A 19017-nucleotide genomic window follows, 5' to 3' on the forward strand; every position below is an offset into this window, starting at 1 on the left:
CTCGATTCGTAACCACTACGCTACCAGAGCTCCTTTAAATTCTATTAGTAACAGGAAATAATTCATTTAGCTTTGTTGATTATTTTGAGAGAAAATAATAGCCAATACATTGTAAAGACTCCTAGAACAGACTCTTGCATTTATATTCTTTGTGACAAAAAACTAAATCCATAATCCCAAAGTCTAAGGCCAAAGAGACATTTCAATCCCTTATGTTTATCAGATCTTCAACCTTTAATTTTGTTTCTTACTATATGCTGAGCTCTGGTAGCACGTGGTTTAGGTGCTCAGCTGCTAAACAAAAGGTTGGCGGTTTGAGCCCACCAGCTGGTGTGCTTCCATAAAGATTTACAGTTTTGAAAACCCAATGGGGAGTTCTACTTATAATAGAGGGTTGCTATGAGTTGGAACCGACTCATCAGCAGTGGAACTATATGCTATAATATAGAATTGTTGATATAATGAATTTTTCAGCAGGAAAGGCCCACATGAAATAATCATTATTTTCACACTTCTGTGAAAGGACAGCACCGTGACCTTTTCCTGAGTTTATAATTAATGGGAGATATGTATTGAACTGAACATACTTATTGACTAAATTGCAGGATAAAAAGCTCAAGAAGCTTTCCAATTTGTTTGGGTTTACTTTCTCCCTTTCTTTTGCATTTCACGGTAAAGGTCACACTTAACAAAGCTCCATTTTTTATATCGTTCTCTCTTCCCATAACTCATTGGAACCAACATTCTAAGAGGAGTGCTGTGTTGGACAGACTGCACTTGAAGAGAAAGCAGAAAGAAATGTAGATTCTGTGTTGAAATAATCACCTTGGAACTGGCAGAGGAAGGAATGGAAATAAAATTGGGTCTCTATAAAGTATTGTTGTGGTGGTTCAGTATTGTCAAGTTGGAGCCGATCCTTAGCCATTCTGTATAGGGTTTCCAAGGAGCTGCTTGTGAATTTGAACCGCTGACCTTGAGGTTAGCAGTCCAGTGCTGATCCTACAGTACCATACCAGGACACTTTATAAAGTGTAGATGTGTATATTTATACTGTATCCCATCTGGTATTGAAGTCTGCTGTGCCCTAAAGCAGCCAGGCCAATCACTTATATGGAGGTATTAATTCCATTAAGACCAAGATAGACTTAATTGTTCATTTGTATCTGTGAACTCTGCCAACAGAAATGCTATTGAATGTGTTCCTGTTGTTGTGTACTGTGCTGTAGGGTTATTTTAAATTCATAGTGACCTTATATAACAGAGTAGAACTGCCCCATAGCGTTTTCTAGGTGGGGCGCTGTGGGCTAATGAGCCAGACTGCAAAGCTGTTTGAATTGCAAGGTTGGTGGTTCAAGCTCACCAGCTGCTCCTTGGAAATTCTATACAGGGTCGCTGTGGGTCTGAACCAACTAGACAGTACTTAACAACAACCTTCATGGGAGCAGATCACCAGGTCTTTCCATCTTCAGGGTGGTTGGTGGGTTCCAACTGCTGACCTTTTCAGCCAGCAGCTGAGTGCTTATACCCCCAGGACTCCTTATATAACTGCTACGACTCCAAGATGGACTACTAATCAGATGAACCCTGTCTGAGACTAAAGAAACATGCAGGCCCTTTAAGACTTTCAGATACTGTGTACTAGAGCTGAACAAAATAATATAATGAACTAATTTGAAGGCATCTGTGAGAAATCTCTTGAGATGAGTGAGAATGGCAGCTTCCCATACAGCCGAGGTTTGTTCATTTGGGTTGAATCAAGTTCAGGGCAACTTGACACTTTGTATTACTCCTCACGCCATCCCACTTTAAAAAACAAAAAAACAAAAAATTGTGTGGACCTTAAGAAATCATTTTGTGGATGAATTTAAGACCCAGAGAGGGTCTAGTTTTATAATACTCAGGAGGCAGACTTACGTGGGCTCAAACTCAACTCTGTCCCTTGCTAATTATTCAATGCTAGGTAAACTACTTAATCTTCATATTGCATTGGGTGAATCTGCTGCAAAAGACCTCTTTTAAGTATTCAAAAGCAAAGATCTCACTTGGAGGTTTAATATGTGCCTGACCCAGGCCACGTTATTTTCATTTGCTTCATGTGCGTGCAGAAGTTTGGCAATGAATACAGACGACTGAAGAATAATCATTGCATTTGAATTATGGCATTGGTAAAGAATATTGAATATACCATTGCAGTGCAGAGAAATACTTCATATGTGTCTTCTACCCATACCCTCAAAGAAACACTTGTAGAATAGTGGTTACGAGTCGAGCTGCTAACAAAGAAGCTCTGGTAGCGTGCGTAGTGGTTACGAATCAGACTGTGAACCTCAAGATTAGCAGTTCGAAACTACCAGCTGTTCTGCGGGAGAAAGATGAGGCTTTCTGCTCCCATAAAGATTTATAGCCTTGGAAACTCTGTATAGGGTCACTGTGAGTTGGACCCACTCCACAGCACAGAACCACCAAAGATTTACAGCCTTAGAAACCATGTACAGTGTCGCTATGAGCTAGAACCCACTCCACGGCACATCACCACCACAGCCACCCGTACTCTAACTTTCACCAAACAATTTTTTTTTCTCTATGGGTCTGGATAAGAGAAGGTGGGAGAAGATCCTGACAGCGTTATATGATTCTTTTTATTGTTAGCAGGGTTAATTGTAACCATGAAAAACTTGGAACTCTAATGTGGGTATAAAATGAGCCGTCTCAAGCACTCCACTAGCATACATTGAACCTCCTTGATCCAGGGTCAGAAAGCTATGCCAACAGAGAAACGTCAGAGGAGGGGCAGAGGAACCATAGCAGTAGAACCAAGAAGCAGAGCACAAAACTGAGCCATGGGCTTCCAGGCTGGTGGAATGGGAAAAGCTGTGTGCTTTGGAGCATAGTAGGGTACCTCCAGATATTTAATTGGGGAGTTAAGTTTTCTGACCCACACATCTAAAACTGAGTCACTTCAAGATGAGGCTTATAGCAGAATGGAGTGCGCTTTGGTCAGCTATTTATCAGCAGTGTTAAGCTTTGTAACAATGCTGGAGCAGATCCGAGGCTGAGGACCCAAGAGAGGTGTGTGCCTGCAGGCTTTGTTGAGAACAGGGTGTCCTGACCAAAGAACTGCGTTTTGAACATTTTTGATCCTGAATTATAACTTAAGTGGAGTCCTGGTGTGGCGCTGTGGGTTAATGTGCCAGACAGCAAAGCCGTTTGAACTGCAAGGTCGGCGTACAGGGTCGCTATGGGTCGGGATCAACTCGACGGCACTTAACAACAACAACTTCCCCTAGTAAGCCCCGTAATGATAAGTATTGTCTCTGAGTTCTGTGTGGCCATTGCAAAGACTTATTGAACCCAGCTGAGAAGTACCTCGTGCTGTGGGAGGGAATTAGTAAGGAAGGTTGGAGGGTGAAGGCATGTCTGATCACAACCTTGTTAGAATTGGCCTGGGACTGATGCTGATTTTGAGTGTGATTCTTGTTCCCTCAATGAAGAGGAGATCAGATGCCAACTTGATGCCCCTTTTACCGAAAGAATGGACAAATCTATCTTGGGAGAAGTACAGTTAGAATACTCCTGAGAAATGAAGATGGTGATCCTTCATCTTAAGTACTTTTGACGTGTATTAGGAGGTCATCCAGTCCCTAGAGGATATTATGTTTAGTAAAGTAGAAGGTCAGTGAAAAAAGAAGACCCTCAACAAGATGGATTGACAATGGGGTCAAACAGAGCAACCACTGCTCAAGACAGAGCAGTGTTTTGTTCAATTATATATTATGTTTAATGGAAATGCAGTGTACATAATATATGTGTGTGTGTGTGTTTGTGTATAATTGCTGCTGTAACAAATTATCAAAATCCTTAACAGGTTAAAACAAAACAAAAAAATGTAATATAAACTATTATCTACCAGTTCTAAACCTGCCACAAGCTTTAACAAGTAGCTCAAATGCACATACTGATACTTGTGTGGTGACAGTAATGTCCTCCTACCCACAAGGGAGTGAACTCAGCAGACTGTACTGGAAAACAGTGATGCTACATCACCATGTGCTTCTTCAAGGAAAGCAATTACTGTAGGCCCAGGTTTTCTGAATAATAAGGATAATGAATTGTTTTACATACTATTAACTTGTGAGTGACAGTGAAGAACAACTTTGAATAAATACGATGCTTCTTAACAGGATTATACCTCAGACACTGAAACTTGAGGTAGAGTTGGCTTTAGTTGAGAATCTACAGAATAATTTCTTCTACTTAGCATTTGTTGTAAATCCTGAAAAAGACGTAGGAAGTTCTGAGTAATAATAAAAATGGAGGCTCATTTTTCATTTCACAAATTATTCACTCACTAGTAACTTGCATTCATGCTTTTCTGTAAAACAAGTGCCTCAACTTATTTGTATATATCGAACACCCATTGTTTGATAAGCAATGTACTCTCACCTCTGTGCTTACACAGATATTTAAGTTTTATGTTCTGTTTTCAGGAACTCACATTCTTGAAGGTTAAGACTAGCAATCTGACCCAATTGCTAGTAATGTAACTAAGTATGAAATTGGGTGGCATTGACCACAACAGTAGTTTCTGTAATAGTTCATACCAGTGAGGGGAAAATAGCTAGAGTAGCATGGGGAAAGCTTCACAGAAAGGATGGGATTTGAGCTGGAAACACAAGGATACTGAAGAATTTGATTAGGTAGAGGGAGAGAGAGGAGTTCAATTCAGATGCTACCATGGAGATAGCAATGACAATAATAGCAAAGAGCTGGGGAAGTCCATTTGACAATTTGTAGAAAAGCTTGGAGTTTCCATCCTGGGTACTAAAATGTAGCTCTAGGATACCTCAACCTCCCGAGACATCACCACTGTCTTACATACTACTGCCTTGGGAATAAAGAGCTCTGGTAGCATAGTAGTTACAAGTCAGGCTGCTAACCTCAAGGTCATCAGTTCAAAACTACGGATGTTCCACAGGAGAAAGATGAGGCTTTCTGCTCCCATAAGGATTTACAGCCATGGAAATCGCTCTGAGTTGGAACCGACTCCATGGCACATAACCACCACCACTCTGGGACTGTTTCCACGATGGGAGATTTAGTTCTCTCTTTCCAGTTAAAACAAAGATCTATTTTACTGCCTGTAAAAATTTCACTAGAATGTGTCTTTTTTATAAATATGAAGCCAACTTTTAGAATTAGATAAGTCTTGCTATAGAAAAAAACAACTGTTTACCAATGATGTGAAGATGTCACTCTATACAAAATTTCATTACCCTCGTGTACCTGTTATGCTACCTTCCATGAAGTGCTAAAATGGCCTTGTGATTTTTATCTTTTTCCAGTTCTTCTCGTCTTCCAATAGAAATATTAATGGGCAGTAATATGTTCCAAAAGGAACTCTGGTAGCGTAGTGGTTATGAATTGGGCTGCGAACCGCAAGGTCAGAGTTAGAAACTACCAGCTTCTCCGCGGGAGAAAGATAAGGCTTTCTGCTCCCATAAAGATTTACAACCTCGAAAACCCTGTTCAGGGTTGCTATGGGTCGGAACTGACTCGATGGCACTTAACAACAACAACGTGTTCCAAAGTAGGCAGCTGAAAGATGAAAGAGGAGTTATCTAACTGATTCAAGAATTAATAGTACTGTATGAATCCACAGACCATTGCTTTTAGTTTCGATTTTTTTTTAAGTACATGTCAATGATAGATGGAAGACATAAATGTAGATTTCAAATTGACTACCAGTATTATCTTGGCGTGGATAACACTGGACTGCTAACCTTAAGGTTGGTACTTCAAACCCATATACTGCTCCTTGGAAACCCTACACAGGGTCACTATAAGTCAGAATTGGCTCAATGGCACTTAAACATCACCACCACCAGTATTAATAGTTGAAAAAAAAATAAAATGTCTTGAATCGTTTACGTTCATATCTTCTAGAATGTATGCTTAGGCATTTGTTCTGTATTAGGTTTTCAGTTTTTTTAAGGAAAATAAAAATTTAGATGGGCTAAATTTTAGCTACGACAGAAACAGAATAGTCTAAATCTTGCCCATTTTATTCTCTATGTGTGTTGTTCTCCCTGAGGGTAGTGGTAACTGCTGTGCATATGTGTGGAATATATTTGTTACAGGGGATTTGCTCCCAAAAGTAAGAGAATTCCAGGGCTAGTTTTTGCCAGTATCTGTCCCAGATTCCTCTCCAGTTTAGGTTTTATGCAGCGATACTGCGGTTTTCTAACCTGATTTAAGCCCTGGTTTTGTCAGCAGCAGAGAGATTGCAGTACCCTTCCTTGCGGGGATTGTTTAGAGACTTGATCTTCTGCAGAGGGCCTGGGAACCGAGGGTTTACGCTCTTTGCGGGAGATGGTCCTGCTGTGCTTGGCTTCAAACAGGCTGCTCCTGCTTTGCTTTCAGAAGCATGAGATTCCCCCCACCAGGCTTAAAAACAATAATAGAAATATATTTGAAAAATTCTCCAGTTGCTTCTCTTGCTGACTTTGGCAGTTAGATACAAAGCATCAACAAAGCTCTGTATACAGAAATTCTGCCTTCCAGGCTTGTTCCTCTCTAACAGAACAATCCTTAACCTTGTGGGGCCCTTCATGTTTTTTTAATAAGAACAGGGTCCAGAGATTATTGGCACTGCAGGTTTATTCCTTTCTGGTGGTTTTTACTCCTACCCACTGTAATCTCAAGCATGGTAACAGCAGTGAGGTTGGCCCAGGATTGGGCAGTGTTTCATTCTGCTGTGCATAAGGTTGCTATGAGTCGGTACCGACTCGATGGCACCTAACAATACAACAACTGTAATCTCTAGGTTCTCTCTTTTGTATTTTTCTTTCACAGTATGGGCCACATCTAATGAACCTCTCTCAGGATAACTGCTCACAGTATAGTATCTTTTGTTTTTGTTTTTTTATCATTTCCATCCCAGAGCACTTTCTTATTTGTGTGAAGTTTTAGAAATAAAGTTTTAAAAAACTTAACAAACATGACAAATAACATTCACTGCTGTGAAGGCTACCAACAAAATAAAACAAAAACTATATCTCTGTCCTTGAACTAGCCCGTGATATAGGACATAGTCAGACATACACAAATTAATCAAAAAGTATAAAACAAGTGGAAGGAAGGGAATGATGTGTTTGGACTTTATGGTGCTAATTCCAAATCCTATACCCTGGTATCACATTTGATGTTAGAAAATCCTTCTGATGTGCAGAGGTAACAGAGTAGGTAACAGAATGATGGGGGCCATTGAAATGCCAGGCTCCCAAAGAACTCCTGGTGTGGTGCTGTAGGATCAGCACTGGATTGAGAACCACAAGGTCAGCAGTTCAAACCCACCAGCTGCTCCTTGGAAACTCTATACAGGACCACTATGAGTCAGAACTGACTCAACAGCACTTAACAATGACAACAATGGTGGTTCTTTCCCTTTTGGTTTTCTAACTCCAGGTCTTTGCATATTTCATTAAAATATTTGACTTTGTCTTTTCAAGCTGCCCTTGGAAATTTTTTGTTCAGCTCTTTTATCTCCTTATTTCTTCCATTTGCTTTAGCATTTCTGCGCTGGAGCACAAGTGGCATCCATTTTGATCTCTTCCATCTTTCTTATCTTCTTAACAGCCTTTTGCTTTCTTCCTGTATTTGCTTTCTTCCTGTTCTTGCTATCGTCCTGCAACTCTTCGGGTCTTCATTCTTTAGTGACTAATCAAATCAGATGCATTAGTCACTTCAGATGATCTCTAAATTCAGGTAGGATAAGTTCAAGGTCATATTTTGGCTTTTGTGGACTTGTTTTAATTTTCTCTTCTTCAGCTTCATCCTGAAATTGCATATGAGCAGTTGATGGTCTGTACCACAATCTGCCTCTGACCTTGTTTTGGCTAATGAGCTGGCGCTTTTTCACCATCTCTTCCCACAGATGTAGTCAGTTTGATTTCTGTGTATTCCATCTGGTGAGGTCCATGTGTATAGTTGTCTTTTATGTTATTTAAGAAATGTATTTTCAGTGAAGAAGTCATTGGTCCTTCAAAATTTTATCATGCGATCTCCAGCATCATTTCTATCACCAAGGCCATATTTTACAACCACTGATCCTTCCTCTTCTTTTGATCTTTTCATCCCAATCACAGTAATTATCAATACATCTTGATTGCATGTGTGATCAATTTCAGACTGAAGAAGTTAGTTTTGTTGTTGTTGTTAGTTGCCATTGAGTCAGTACTGACTCATAGCAACCCTATGCACAGCAGAACGAAACACTGCCCAATCCTGGGCCAACCTCACTACTGTTGCCATGCTTGAGTCCATCAATGCTGCCACTTGGCCAATCCGTCTTGTTGGGGGTCTTCCTCTTTTTCTCTGACCCTCCACCTTACCAAACATGATGATATCCTCCAGTGACTGGTCCCTCCTGACAATATGTCTGACGTACGATAGATGAAGTTTGGCCACCTTGGCCTCCAAGGAGCACTCTGGCTGCACTTCTTACAACACAGATCTGTTGGTTCTATGGGCAGCCCATGGCACTTTCAGTATTCTCCTCCAACACCATAACTCAAAAGCATCAATTCTTCTACTGTCTTCCTTATTCACTGTCCAGCTTTCACATGCATATGAGGTTATCGAAAATATCGTGGCTTGGGTCAGGCGCACCTTAGTCCTCAAGCTGACACCTTTGCTCTTCAATGCTTTAGAAAGGTCTTGTGCAGCAGATTTGCAGAATTCTTCAATTTCATCATCACTGGCTTTAGTGGTTGGTACATAAATTTGAAAAAGTTATTATAACTGGTCTTCATTGTAGACAAATGGATATTATCCTATTACAGTGTTGTATTTCAAGAAAGACCTTGAAATGTTCTTTTTGATGATAAATGTGATACCATTCCTCTTCAGTTTTTCATTCCTGGCATAGTAAACCATGTGATTGTCAGAATCAAAATGGCCAGTATCAGTCCATTTCAACTCACTAATGCCTAGGATATTGATGTTTATGGGTTCCATTTCATTTTTGACATTTCCCAGTTTTCCCAGATTTGTAGTTTGTACCATGTTCCTATTATTAAGGAATGTTTACAACTGTTTCTTTTAAATTTTCAATTGTGCCTCATCATTAAATGAAGGTCCTGAATGCTTTACTTTATTCTTGTCATCACTGTCAACTCTTTGAGGAGGCAGCTCTTCCCCAGGCATATTCTGAGTGCCTTCCAATCTGAGGGGCTCATTTCCCATCACTGTATGTGACAATATTCTGGTGCTATTTATCATGTATCAATATTCTGTATTCTGGTAATGATAGTGTTACACTGCTGTTCGTAAGATTTTTCAGTGACTAAATATTTGAAGTAGTCCGTCTCTCCTTCCTGGAAACTCAGCTGAAACCTGTCCCCCATGGGTAACCTTTCTGGTATTTAAAATGCCACTGGCAAAGCTTCCAGAATCACAACACCACACAAGCCACCATAGTACGACAAACTGACAGATGATTGGTAGATATGGCCACTAGAAAATTTAAAGTAATATCTGTGGCTTATATTATATTTCTCTTAGTGGTGCTCTAGATTGTACTTGGGTAATTGCAATCATTCATATACCACTTGGAGTTCCCTTGGGATTGTTTTCTGAAGATTCTCTCTCTTAACTACTGGTTAAGTTGGGAATAACACATAGTAGCTGTAACATTTTATACGGCAAGAGCTGTGACCTGTGACTGCTTGGTGTACTTCTTTGGAGGGATGTGTGGTGAGATTGCATTTCTTATGAGGCTCATAAACTGACTTTGAAGGCTGCTCCAAAAACAGTTATGAGCTTTGAAATAAAGATATTGCCTCTTAGTGACTCTATTAAAAGACCTGGTTCATTTGGTTTCATAAATCTGGGATTATAATGTTTTGGGAAAAAAACAAAGGCTGTCTCATTACTTGAAGTACATCTGTCCAGTGCTGCTTAGCATGTAGAACAGCCTTTGGGTAAAAGAAAATGATCATGCTGATTGTTACCCTACCCATGCTGGGTGTAGTATGATGGAGACAGAGGAGGAAGAGGAAACCTTTTTCAACTACTCCAGAGAAAGCCCCACATGTGATATAGCTTCTTCCTTGGTATATGAAGGAAAGGTGCTACAACATATAGCAATAGGGTTATGGGATTCTGGACCAACTGTTCAAGTTGTACAACTTTTTTTCTTTGAAATTTTAATCCTTTGTTCTTCTATAGGTCAAAGATACTCCCAAGTGTCTTTGATCTTTGACCTAATGCATAAATTTTCAGAAGTCCCTTTTTTTTTTTTTTTTAATGCTTTATTGTGAATTATGTGATAGTTTACATGGGAAGACATTAGCTTCACATTGATTCATTGTATATTGTTTCCTTGCCATGGTTATAATCCCCTCCATGCATCATCCACCAACCAAAGGGTATACCCTGCAAGCCTGCCCCCTGGTCGTCTGCACACAGCCCCTCTTCCTCCTCCAGGTCCAAAGTCCCCAGCCACTCCATCTCCCCATGTCATCGTCTCTGCCTCCATCCCTGGCATCACTGCTTCTCTGAGTAGGGTTCCAGAAGTCCTTTTTAAGATTAAGAAATCTTTGACAGATTCATGATTAGTGGATAATGCCTTCAAAAGTAGAAATTATCTGTTCCAAAAAAAGAAGACCACTGCTCTTTACGGTATTCTGAAAGCACTCTTTGTTGTAGCACACACTTTTTCTTCTGATTCTGTACCATAGGCAGATTAGAAATAACGTCCACCACTTTATAAATGGTGGTGGTGGTGTGCTTTCAGGTTGATTGTGACGACTCGTGACCCTGTGTAGGATTTTCAAGGCTATTCATCTTTATGGGAGCAGAAAGCCTCATCTTACTCCTGAGAAGCAGCTGGTAGATTCGAACTGGTGACCTGTGGCTAGCAGCCCAACACTTAATCACTATGCTACCTTACTTTATAAATAGATAAATTAAAAAAATTTGAAAGTTCAGGGGATCAGTGATAGAAGATATGGTTTGGAAACATCTTTAGTTTTACATTCTTACCACTACCTGGGGTGGCGCTGTGTGTTAATGCGCCAGACTGCAAAGTCTTTTTGAACTGCAAAGTCAGCAGTTCAAGATCACTAGCTGCTACTTGGAAACCCTATATGGAGACACTATGAGTTGGAACCGACTGGACAGCACTTAACAACAACAACAACTTTCATAGTATCACATGGGTATGTGGCTACTGAATTATCTGTTGTTCATCAAAGAAAGTGCTATTCTGAAAAGTGAGGGGGTATGTCTCATTTTGGGGTATACTTTTGTTGAACTATTCACTATACTCTGTTTAATAATGTAGATATTTATAAAATGGTTGGAAAGTTAAGCAAGGTCAAGAAGAACTGATTTATTGATCTTTGTACTTCTCCTTTCCTCTCAAGAATTTAGGCATACTTGCTAGTTTCTGGGAGGTAAAGTCAGTGTGAAACTATGAAACCTTCATCATCACATTCCCACTGCTTTGTCAGCTCATATTCTTGAGGAATTTAATCAATTTTATTGCTGTGTATGTCTGAAAACCAATGGTATTTATTTTCTCTGCAGGAACTTACTTTCCTTTTTTTTCCCCCTTAGCTGGCTGTCTCTTTGTTAATATTTTCCCAAGTGGAGGCACTAATTGATTTTAGAGCTTAAGCAATATCACTTGTTATTCTGAATGCAGAAACTGTGTTCCTGTGGATTAGTGTATAGTCTGTATAACCACCAACTGGGGATCCTGCTGGGAATTATAAATTAGAGAGAAATTATGGGCCATGATAACAAGGTGCTCCAACACGGAGAATTCAGAAAGCAGCAGACATAAACAACCTCTTTTTTGCAGACTAGGTTCCTTGCAGTCAGCCAAGGTTTGTTTCCTTAAGCATTCAAGATCTGAAATATGATAACTGTCTTAGTTATCTAATGCTGCTATAATAGAAATATTACAGCAATGACTTTAACTAATTTATTCTTTCATAGTTTAGGAGGTTAGAAGTGTGAATTCAGGTTACCAACTCTAAGGAAAGGCTTTGTCTTGACTGTGGGAAAGTTCTTGTCTCCTTTCAACATCCATGGACCCTGTATTACTTGAAATTAGATCTCCATGTGTCTTGGAACCAATCTTCCCTTGGGTTTAGAAGATTCTCAACACAGAGACCCTGGAACCAAAGGATGCACTCGGCTCCTCTCTTTCTCATCTTTCTTGAATCCCTCCTTCTCTCTTCTTTGATCTCTTGTAAGATAAAAGGTGATGAAGGCCACACCCCACAGTTACTTACCATACATTGGATGAGAGCTGTGATCTGAGTAAGGGTGTTATATCCACTCTAATTCCCTAACAGCTGACTGGCTGATAATATCAGATCACATCATGGGGCATGATCATGTTATAGAACTGCCAAATTACATCATTACATAACTGTCAAATCACTGAGAATCATGGCCCATCCAGTTGTCATATATATGTATCTCTGTAGTATGTTTCTATCTGTCTGGAGTCCTGGTGTTAAAGTACTCAAACTCAAGATTGGTTTGAACTGCAAGGTTGGCAGTTCAAACTCATCAGCCGCTCCTCAGAAACCCTATACAGGGTCGCTATGAATCAGAAACAACTCAACATCACTTAACAACAACAACATCATCTATCTGGAATCCTGGTGTGGTGCTGTAGGATAATCACTCGACCACAGGATTGGTTTGAACCACAAAGTCAGCAGTTCAGGCTTACCAGCTACTCCTCAGAAACCCTATACAAGGTTGCTATGAGTTAGGACAGATTCAATGGCAATTAACAACAACAATTATCTATCATTAACAGTATATATATCAGACTCACTGGTCTGATAAGAAACACATTTTAGAAATTAAGACTTGTTCTAGATGTGGGTACTGTAAAAAGGGCACAGGACAGGCTTCTCTGACCTCCTCTTACTTTCCGAGGGGGAAGACAGAAGACTCACTATCAGCATCTGTCACGGCTGGTTTCCTATGAGGCTGACATCAGACAGGCCTCCACTTTCCACCCTTCCTTACCAATTCTGATACCAACCAGCCGTCCCACAGCACTCTACTTGTCAACTTGGTTTGATAATTCATTGCAATGGCCACACAGAACTCAAACCATACTCACAAGGGTAGGTTTAATCAGGGAAGTTAACAGACTACATTTCAGGATTAGAAATATTCAGGACACAGTTCTTTGGTCAGGACAGCCTCTTCTCTGCTTTGTCTCTGTGGCTTTTGGGCTGGTCTCTGCTCTGCTAGGGTAATGTTACAAAGCTCTTTCACACTGCTGAGAAGTGTCCAAAGTGTTCTCCACTTCATTATAAAACTCAGCCTGAATATTTTATTCAGGATATTATACTGAGGCTGAGTTTTATGTTCAGCTAGCTCAGCTCTAGCTCTGTGGATCAGCAAATTAACTTCCCCAATTTAATGTACCCCATTCCACAAGCAAGCTTGTCACTTAGCTTTACTTGCTGTGTGGGCTGGGAAGTCCATGGATCTGTGTAATGCTCTGGTTCTTAGTTGTACTGCTGCGGCTCCTTACTGCTGCTCTGTCTCAGGTCTAGGAGATTCACTGCACAGGGATCTATCTTGGGGTCCGAATGACATGTCCCACTCCTGCTTCTCCTTTCTCATTGGTAACGAGATCCCTTCTACAGCTGCTGAGATGGCTCATTTTATGCCCAGCAGGATGGCAAAATTGACTAACCCTCATCGTAGATTTCCAAGTTTTTATAATCACAATGAACTCTGTTACCAATGACTCACAACCGAATCACATAATCCTGTCAGTATAGTCTCCCACCTTCTCCTACCCAGACCTATCAGGAAAAAAAGTCCTTTGGTGGGTGTGACAAAGACTATGGCTAGAAGAAACATTGAGTAACTGACTATACCATAGGCCACTCCATGGCTCTTCGAGCTATTGTCTCTTTCATACTTTCAGGATTAACTTTTTAAATGTTACTTTTCAAAATTGCAAGTCATTATCCTCATGCCCAATTCATTATCTGTGAAACCACACTTTACTCTTCCCTTTATTTTCTTTTACTATTCTTAGCATTGGGCATAAATCACTTACTTGGTATTGAATCTAGATTTTATTCTAACTCAAATGGTAGTGGTGGTGGCTATGTGCTGTGAAGTCAGTTCTGACTCATAATGATCCTGCATAGAGTTTCCAAGACTGTAAATCTTTATGGGAGCAGAAAGCCTCATCTTTCTCCTGTGGAACTGTTGGTAGTTTCGAACTGCTGACTGTGATATTAGCAGCCCAACTCATAACCACTGTGCTACTAGTGAGTTCCTTTTTAACTCAAATAGTACCACAAACATTTATAAAGTTTTTATTGTGAATTGAATGAAGGTTTACAGGGCAGATATCAGTTTTACATTCAACAAATCATACTACGTTTCATAGTAATGATTACAATCTCCTCTATGTACTATCAGTTAACAGTATTTACCTCTATTCTCCCCCTCTTTTTTTGATGTACACATACAAAATAAAAATATATATATTCATTGAAATCTCCAAAGGACACGTTTGCCAGCCAGCCTTCTGCCCACAGGCAGACAGCCTTTCTCAGTCCATGGTCCTAGAGTCCTCAGCTGCTCTCTCTCTCTATGCCATCGCCTCTGCCACCATCTCTGCTATCACCACTTTTCCGATTAGGATCTCACGTTTCACTCATGCTCTTCCCTCTTGATGGCCCTAGGGTTCTCTGCTCCTGAAATGGAAGATTAACTACGCCCTCCTTTTGTTGCACATCTTCTACATTTACAACTGTGATAATCACAATTAGTCCAGATAACAGTTACTTAACAATTGAATCATAAAAACCTATCAGCATCATCCCCAACCCCTTTTCACCAGATCCATCTGGAAAATAGGAAAACTGTTTAGTGGGGATTCTACCTTACCCCCATCATTCTGAAATGAAGTACGCTCATGAAAGCTTGTAAGCCAGCCACTTCTTGCCTTTGTAGCCCCCCATTTTTGATAGCCAATGTTTATATTTCCTGTCCCTATTAACCCAGTGTGCACTGAGGAAACAAGCTTGATCCTTGAGATAAAGAATCCTTCCATTTTGGTTGGAGTTTTGAGCAATGACATTCATAAGCAAAGGTCCAGTTCATCAAATTGTAGCAATTTATGCTTGCTAACAGTATCAAACTTCTTTATCTAATCGATTTCTGGTCAGCTAGCTATCCAAGTTGGGTCAAATGGATACTATCTGCACACTTCCGACCAGATGGCCACTTTACTCTCTACTCTAGCCCCCAGTAGCTAAGTCAGTGTCCATGGACTCGGGAGTTCACATGTCTCCCTAAACTTCAGACCAGCCAGTCCTTCTTCTTCTCTCTCTCATCTCAAGGTCAGTGGGTATCTATGGAACATGACCAAATTCAGCCCATGACTTCATTGCTGTATTTCCCCCACTTCCACTCACAGAAAGACCAGGAAGGTCACCAGCAAGCCTACTAGACTCCTTGTGGATTCCCTTTGAGTTTCAGTCTCAGAAGAGGGTTTATCCTGATGGGCTGACCTTTCTCGCTTTGATGGCTCCAAGGCAAACATCTTGCTTGGTATTATAATAGTCAAACAGTCTGCCTTTTTCTGCTGGTCTAACTTTCAAGAAGCATCTTCTGCTCTTCTAGCCATTCTGGATTGGTCTGCATGTCTTTTCAAGTGGGAATGTCACACCTCTGAAGGTTCTGGGTGGGGCTCAGAATTCTACCTAAGGCCCCTACTCCACAGAGGCTTAACAAGAAGCCTATTTTTCTGGGCAAATTCTAATCCCCCTTTTAGCTAATCTAAACAGTTAGTTATGCCACTTGATTTAGATGTCCCCCAAGACTATAGTCCCAAGTCCCCAAGCCCAGTGACTCATTCCCTCAGGTGTTTGGTTATGGTTAGAAAGTGTTTAGAACTTTGGCCCCATATGCTCTATAATTTATATTACATTTTAATTTTAAAGTCAGATGCAATATAGCATTACAAAAAAGATTCCAGCTTCAGTCAATATAGAATTCGGTGGAAATTTTTGTTAATAGTAGACTAAACCACTTGGTGTGTTGGGAAGGAGGAAAGTATGGGAACCCAAGTTTACACAAAGCCAAGAATAGGGGACTGAGCTGGCTTTAGCACTGGGTCCAAAAGAATAATGAAGAGTCTGATTTTAATGGCCCAGGAGACACTGATTTGGTTCCCATCTTTAAGAGTGTAGATCAGTTTTTTGATGTAACAGGGCTCCGTAATCAGTCAAACCTGAGAGCACATCTTCAATAATTGAGTGACTTTGTGTAAATTACTTTCCTGAGCATTAGTTTTCTTATTTGAAAAATGGAGATAAAGCTTTCTATCAGGATTTTTGAGAGGATTAAATGAAATAGTTATGTTATTTCCTGCTGTACCAAAAAGAATTGATCAATGTTCAACCATTTCAAGAGATAGTATATGATCAAGAACCAACGATACTGAAGGAAGATGTCCAAGGTGCACTGCTGGTATTGGCAGAGAATAAGGATCCACGAAATGATGGAATACAAATTGAAACCTTTCAACAAGTTGATGAAGCACTGGAGGCACTCACTCATCTATGCCAAGAAATTTGGAAGAGATCCATATTTGTGCCCATTCCAAAGAGAGGTTATCCAACATAATGCAGAAATCATCAGACAATATCATTCGTATCACATGCAAGTAATATTTTGCTAATGATAACTAAAAAACTGCTGCAATAGTATATTGACAGGGAGCTGCCAGAGGTTCAGGCCAGATTCAGATGGGGATGTGGAATGAGAGATATCAAGGCTGATGTCAGATTGATCTTGGTTGAAAGCAGAGATATTGGAAAAATGTTTACTTGTGCTTTATTGATTATGCAAAGACTTCAATTGTGTGAATCATGACAGACTATAGACAATATTACAGAGAATGAGTATTCCAGAACAATTAATTGTGCTCATAAGGAACCTATACATAAAAAAAGAGGCAGTTGTTTGAACAGAACAAGGGGACACTGAATGGTTTAAAATCAGGAAAGGTGTGCACCAGGGTTGTATTCTTTCACCATATTTATTCAGCCTGTAAGCTCAGAAAATAATCTGAGAAACTGGATAATATGAAGAAAAACATGACATCAGGATTGAAGGAAGACTCACTAACAATGTGTGATATGCAGATGATACAACCTTGCTTGCTGAAAGCAAATAGAACTTTAAAATACTTATTGATGAAAATCAAAGACCACAGCTTTCAGTATGTGTTGCACCTCAATGTAAAACAAGCAAAAGTCTTCACAGCTGGGCCAATAAATAATATCAAGATGAATGAAGACAAGATTGAAGTTGTCATAGACTTCATTTTGTTCAGATCAACCATCAACACTTATGGAAGTAGCAGTCAAGAAATCAAGTGACATATTGCGTTAGGCAAATCTGCTGCACAAGACCTTTTTAAAGTGTTGAAGAGCAAAGATGTCAGTTTGAGGACTAAGGTGCACCTGACCCAAACCATGGTATTTTCAGTAACCTCATAGGCATGTGAAAGTTGGACAAAGAATAAGGAAGAGCACAGAAGATTGATGCATTTGAGTTATGGTGTTGGAGAAGAATATTAGAAATGCCATGGACTGCTAGAAAGACAAGCAAATCTGTGTTGGAAGACATACAGCCAGAATGCTCCTTAGAAGCCAGTATGGCCAGATTTAGTCTCTCATACTTCGGACATATTATCAGTCCCTTGAGAAGTATATCATGCTTGATAAAGTGGAAGGTCAACAAGAAAGAGGAATACTCTTATTAAAGAGATGGATTGGCACATTAGCAGCATCAATGGGCTCAAGTGTAACAAAGATTGTGAGATTGGTGCAGGACTGAGCAGTGTTTCGTTCTGTTGTGTATAAGGTCGCTATGGTACCGACTTGATGGCACCTAACAACAACAGTGTTATTCCCAATTGTTTGAATCACTGTCACTTAAGGTCATCTCTTTCTCCATAGTAAAAAGCAAAGTCACACTTACATCCGTTAGCTTTTAAGCTTTCATCTAGAAATCACACTTAATATGACAGTGTCTGTATTAGACACATCTTTTGCATCACTCAACTTTTCTCAGCCCTACATTTTGCTTCACTTGCTGCCATGGTGACCAGTTAAGAGCAGACCTTGATCTGTGCCTTGTTGAACCCCTAAGTTCTCTGACACTGAGAGAATCACATGTGCACAGTCAAGATGTGCTGAGAGCCCATGGGTTCACTTAATCATCGGGATCTAGTGGATAAACCTGGGAGCCACCCAGATTGACAGTTCTGAGATGAATTTTTGTCAGGATTCTCTAAAGATTCTACTGAGATTGAGTATAAGCCACCTGTCCCAGTGGCCATCTTGATTTTGCTTCCTTGTTTTGTTTCTCTTTCCTTTCCTACCTATTCACAATCTGTTATTCCTGCTTACTGGGATCAATTCCAAAGTAAACTACTTGCAAGCAAGTTTCTGCTTTGGGCCCAGGCAAAGACAATGTCAAAGAATCATTTATTCATAGCCCCATGTTCATCCTGAATCCTGTTGTCTTCAACAAATAAGTGCATTTTGAGGCTAGAATAGTTAAGTGTCTCTTATTATAAGTAGGGAACTTGAGCCTCAAAACATACAAAGTCACTTATGCTAGTTAGAGGCAGATTTGGGAATAGAACCCAAGTTAAGTTTTTGAGGCAATGGCCTTTTCTTTTAAACTATCACACATTCTCTGTTACTTACTAATTATGTGCTGAATTTCAAGCTAGTTGGGTTCCCAATAGAAAGAGAATTGATGACGATATAATTTGGCCAAGAATACACTGATAATAGTTGGTTTCTGAATACCCAAGGGTCCGTGGAGGGTTGATTAACAAGGTCGGTACAATGTCCAGGTGAGTACAATGCCAAATAAGTAGGACAAAATGGTATCATTTGGAATCCTAATGATGAGCCATGCGTGGAATGT

At 40.1% G+C, this 19017-nt stretch overlaps 1 protein-coding gene across 1 annotated transcript in view; it reads left to right on the forward strand.

Annotated features, from left to right (window-relative positions):
* ARSB (arylsulfatase B) overlaps positions 1-19017 on the forward strand; it is a 256033-nt gene that overhangs the window by 74854 nt on the left and 162162 nt on the right. Inside the window, exons 7-9 of the mRNA XM_006875191.1 lie at positions 5055-5112; positions 11260-11285; positions 12923-12934. Of these exons, the coding sequence (XP_006875253.1) occupies positions 5055-5112; positions 11260-11285; positions 12923-12934 (96 nt within the window). The remainder of the gene's footprint in view (positions 1-5054; positions 5113-11259; positions 11286-12922; positions 12935-19017) is intronic.

The sequence above is a fragment of the Chrysochloris asiatica genome, unplaced genomic scaffold (assembly GCF_000296735.1).
Source record: "Chrysochloris asiatica unplaced genomic scaffold, ChrAsi1.0 scaffold00313, whole genome shotgun sequence".
Classification (NCBI taxonomy): Eukaryota; Metazoa; Chordata; class Mammalia; order Afrosoricida; family Chrysochloridae; genus Chrysochloris; species Chrysochloris asiatica.